Below are 4,136 nucleotides of genomic sequence, written 5' to 3'. Positions count from 1 at the left end.
TCCACAGTGGGCTGGAGATGGATTTCACCCTGTCCGTTGCTTGTTTCACCAGCAGAAAACTTGGACGATGAGGCTTTCTGGGTTAAAAGAGTGGTTATTCCCACAAGCAGTGACTGACTGCTTTTAAAAAGTGGGGTGTAGGAGCTGTGCAGTATTACCAATGTTAGCAGTCCAAGAACTCCTAAGTAATCCTAGGGTGATAAATCAGAGTGAATGGATCCAGTAGGGAAAGGGTTTTTGCAGTTTCAGACTTGGTACTGATTGCTTTATAATTTAAAAACTGGAGAAAGCAGCTTGTCTGTGTCATCTCAACAGGTGAGCAAACAGTGGTCACAAAATGATTTCACAGCTTGTTGTTAGACTGCTGAACTAAATACTGCTAGGGAGAGAAAATTGCTCTGGAAAAGATAACAGACAAGGTCTGCAACAGCGTGCAGGAAAAAAAAGCACTACTTAGATTTGCGTCACGGAGAAAGGTCACAGAAAGGCTGTAAAATGAGGATCCCAAGGTAGCACTGTCCTTCTCAGTCTTTGTCTTAGCAACACTGGAGACAGTAAGGGGAAAACCTTATTCTTTGGAAGCTGTAGATGGCTGCGGAGCAAAAGTGTGCTCCCCACCAGACAGCTTTAGACAGCTCACAAACTTCTTTCTTTTGGGGTTTCTTCCCTGAAGCTGGCTGTACGCGAAGGCTCTGGTGGCATCCCTGATACCCCCTGTCAACAGGTTGCTTTTAATAAGAGCTTCTAGCCGAGGCTCATGGAAGGCTTTAGCGAGCCGTTTCCTGAGGGAGCCTGGTGCACGATGTGAATTGTGGCAATGGCTCTGAATGTGGCGGAAAAGACTTGTGCATTTTACCAGGCAAGAGCCACCTTGCATGTTTGTGCTGATCTAGGCTATAACCCCTAGCTGGAGCTACGAGGAAGGGAGGTATGTAGGATTCTTCCTGCTGTGGGCGAGTCCTGGAGGGCCCTCCAGGTGTCCATGCCAGTGGCTCAGAGGCCACATCAGAGTTGAATTTCTTGGGAGTTCAAGCTTGTGTTGTCCTTTCAGAGAGGAATGATCATTCACAGGACACTGCCTTGGTATACTGAGCTCTTTCCCCTATAAAAGGAGAAAACCAGACTGGGAAAAGGCCCCAACCTTTTGTGGCCACAGAGGCAGGCAGAGTAGCTTCTCTTCTGCGGTAAAGAGTTCCTCCCTCAAATAAACCCCAAGCGAAGCGGAGACCTCAATTAGTGCTTGAGCAAGGACTCAAGGCATTCCCCAGCACGCATGTTATGCAAGAGTCAGGTTCTGCTGCCCTGATTCCCGTTCCTCCCTGAAACTGCAGGCATTTGGGCACATGCCTCAAATACATGAGCAGTCCCACCTACTGCACTGGTCTGCCCCAAAGCGTCCCACTGAAACAGAGCCAGCAGCCCTAGTTTCACAAGCACTGACACCCACTGGTCCTATATCTGGGGTCAACCAGCAGCAGGAGCGTCAATCAGGCAGTGATGTACCCCTGTCTCGTGTATCTTTAGCTCTTTTCCTGCCTTGATAAAGGATCTATAGGAGAGACAGATCAGGTGCAAGATTAACCTATCGCATTTTTTGACTGTTTAGAAGCTCATTTATGCTAAATCAGAGAGCAGAGTACATTACAGGACCCTCATAATCCAGTGAGATTCCTAAAGCCAGCTTGTTATTTATAAGCTCTCAGGAATGACTGCACTGGACATTTCTTCTCTGCACCTGGACCCCCACTCCTATCACATAAACACCTATGAGGCAATTTATGACTGGGGTCTCTGGGGAAATGCAGCTGTGGTTATGAAACTGCATTCCCCCTGCAAGCTTGGGACCCGTACCATGGCACAGCTCCTTTTCTGCCCAACTCAGATTCCTGTGGCAACGCTTTCTGTCCCCAGGCATGGGAACGGGGCTCTAGCCACAATGTGGGTACCACTTCCTAGTCCTGCGTTGTGAGGAAAGGGACTGGAGGTGCAGGAAGGGGACGGGGTGGTATCGGTGCTGCCGGGCAGCCTGGGGCAGTCGTGGGGAGGAGCAGGTCTGCGGTGCTGCCCTGCATTCCTTTCTGTATGGGCTGGTGGGCAAGACGGGCTGAGAAATGGAGTGGGTGTGTTACACCCTCCTCTACTCCGGGCTCTCCAGCTGCTGCCCTGTGCCACAGCCAGTCACGCTCTGAGGACTCTTGCTGCAAGGCTGGACCTTGATCAGCTGCATTTTTAAAAGCAGGACTCGTCCTTTATCTGCTGGGATTAAAAAGGGATGCTGTCTTAGTTACTCCACAGAATTTAGGTGGTGTAAACAAGTATTTTGAAAACCCCAGGACCAACAACAATCTGTTGCTGTAAGCAAAAGCAAGCACTCTGCCCCGGTTGGGTCCAGGCTGTGAGCTTCACACTGGAGTTTGAGACTCCAAACCCATGGTTCCACTAACCCTGGTGGTTGTGGCTGCACCCAGCAGCTGGTGTCTGTCCTGTGGGGTGCATAGGACTTGCCTACCGAGGGTTCAGATGTGCTTCCAGCAGAGTCATTGCATCCTCTCACTGGTAGAAAAGGGAGAAATGGGAGGACGGGCGGGCAGGCAGAGAGGCTCAGACAACGGTTCATTGGATTAATTTAAAAGTACATTCTTCAATAGGTTCAATCTGTTTCACAGCTTTTTTTTTCTGCCTGCCTGGCTTCCTCTTGCGGGATGGCCACCAAGGTCCCATCTCCACTGGCAGGGCCATGCCAGGGAGCTGTGTCTCAGTCACTCTCGCTGCTGGTTCGGTGGGATGCTGCCCCATGGCCGTGCTGCGGCCTGAGGCAGGCAGGCAGTGCTGCCCTGCCAGCGGACATCGAGACCTTGCTGACGGAGGACACGCTGCGGGCCAGGGGCTGCGTGGGGAACATAATCGTGCCTCGGGGCGCCTCCAGGAGCTGCCAGATCTCCCCTGAGGTGGAGCTGCCCAGATACTCCCAGGGCCGGCGTCCGCTGCTGTCCCGCACCTGCACCTGGCACCCCAGCTGCAGCACCAGCACCTTGATGACGAGCTGGTGGCCGTGTATGGCAGCCAGGTGCAAAGGAGTGTACCCACAGCCCGAGCGGGCATCCACGTCCAGGGCCAGCCCAGCCTGCTGCGCCACTGCTGCCAGCTCCTGCAGGCCTGGCCCGTCACCGTGCTTGGCTAGCCAGTGAAGGACTGTGAAGCCTGACATGAAGTCCCGCTGCAGGGCCAGCTCCGGCTCTTCCAGGAAGAGCCCCCGCACCCGAGCCCAGCACCCTGCTGACACTGCCACTAGCCAGGCGTGCTCCCGCTGCCCCAGAGGCACCGACAGCCCCCGGCTTGGGACATTTCTAGGGGAGCTCTTGGAGAGCATGGTGAGGGGCTGCCGCCTGTGGTCATTTGGCAGCGATGGGGGGATGCCCTGCACCTCCAACAAAGCTAGCTGGCACCTGATGCTCCTGAAGACAGGCAGTGGTGCCGGGGGGCTGCTCTCTGGGGCCTGGGGCCCTGCAGGACCCTGTGCTGGCAGCAAGGACTGGGATGGGGGTGGCCTGGCAGGGGGTGGCTGCAGGGTCTGGGATGGGAGTGGCTGGGTGAGGGACTGTGGTGGGGATTGGGATGGGGGTGGCCTGGCGGGGGGTAGCACCCTAGGACCTGACAGCTGTGGCAGGCTTTGGTATGAGTGCAGCAGCAGGGATTGAGATTGGGTAAGTCCATTGGGGGTCAGCACCCTGGATCCCCTCGGCGGGGATGGGGATGGCCTGGTGGGGAGTTGCTGCAGGGACCTGGACTGTGACGGGGGCAGCCTGGTGGAGAGTAGCACATCTGGGCCTGATAAAAGCGGTGGGGATGCGGAGGGGCTGGCGGGGAGTGCCTGCAGGGACCGGGACAGGGACAGCACCCGTGGGGCGGACAGCAACGGCAGGGACCGGGATGGGGGTGGCTCGGCGAGGGGTGGCTGTTGGGACCGGGATAGGGGCAGCTCGGTAGGGGACAGCAACTTGGGGCCCGATGACAGCAGTGGGGACTGGGATGGTGCGGTGGGGGGCCGCCGCCCTGGGCCTGCTGAGGGTGATGGGGCCTTCGGCGGGGGCGTGCCGGTAGGGTGCTGCGGCGGAGACTGGGGCTGAGGCAGCCTG

At 56.1% G+C, this 4,136-nt stretch overlaps 1 protein-coding gene across 1 annotated transcript in view; it reads right to left on the bottom strand.

The window, feature by feature from the left end:
- Positions 1-2,755: 2,755 nt before the first annotated feature.
- The window catches only part of SOWAHB (sosondowah ankyrin repeat domain family member B), a 2,304-nt gene continuing 923 nt past the window's right edge, over positions 2,756-4,136 (bottom strand). The window contains exon 2 of the mRNA XM_009288857.1: positions 2,756-3,455. Coding sequence (XP_009287132.1) covers positions 2,756-3,455 — 700 coding nt within the window. The remainder of the gene's footprint in view (positions 3,456-4,136) is intronic.

The sequence above is a fragment of the Aptenodytes forsteri genome, unplaced genomic scaffold (assembly GCF_000699145.1).
Source record: "Aptenodytes forsteri isolate BGI_AS27 unplaced genomic scaffold, ASM69914v1 Scaffold221, whole genome shotgun sequence".
NCBI classification, from domain to species: domain Eukaryota; kingdom Metazoa; phylum Chordata; class Aves; order Sphenisciformes; family Spheniscidae; genus Aptenodytes; species Aptenodytes forsteri.
The sequence above is the reverse complement of the archived record's forward strand: the minus strand, read 5'-3'. Positions and strand labels throughout refer to the sequence as shown.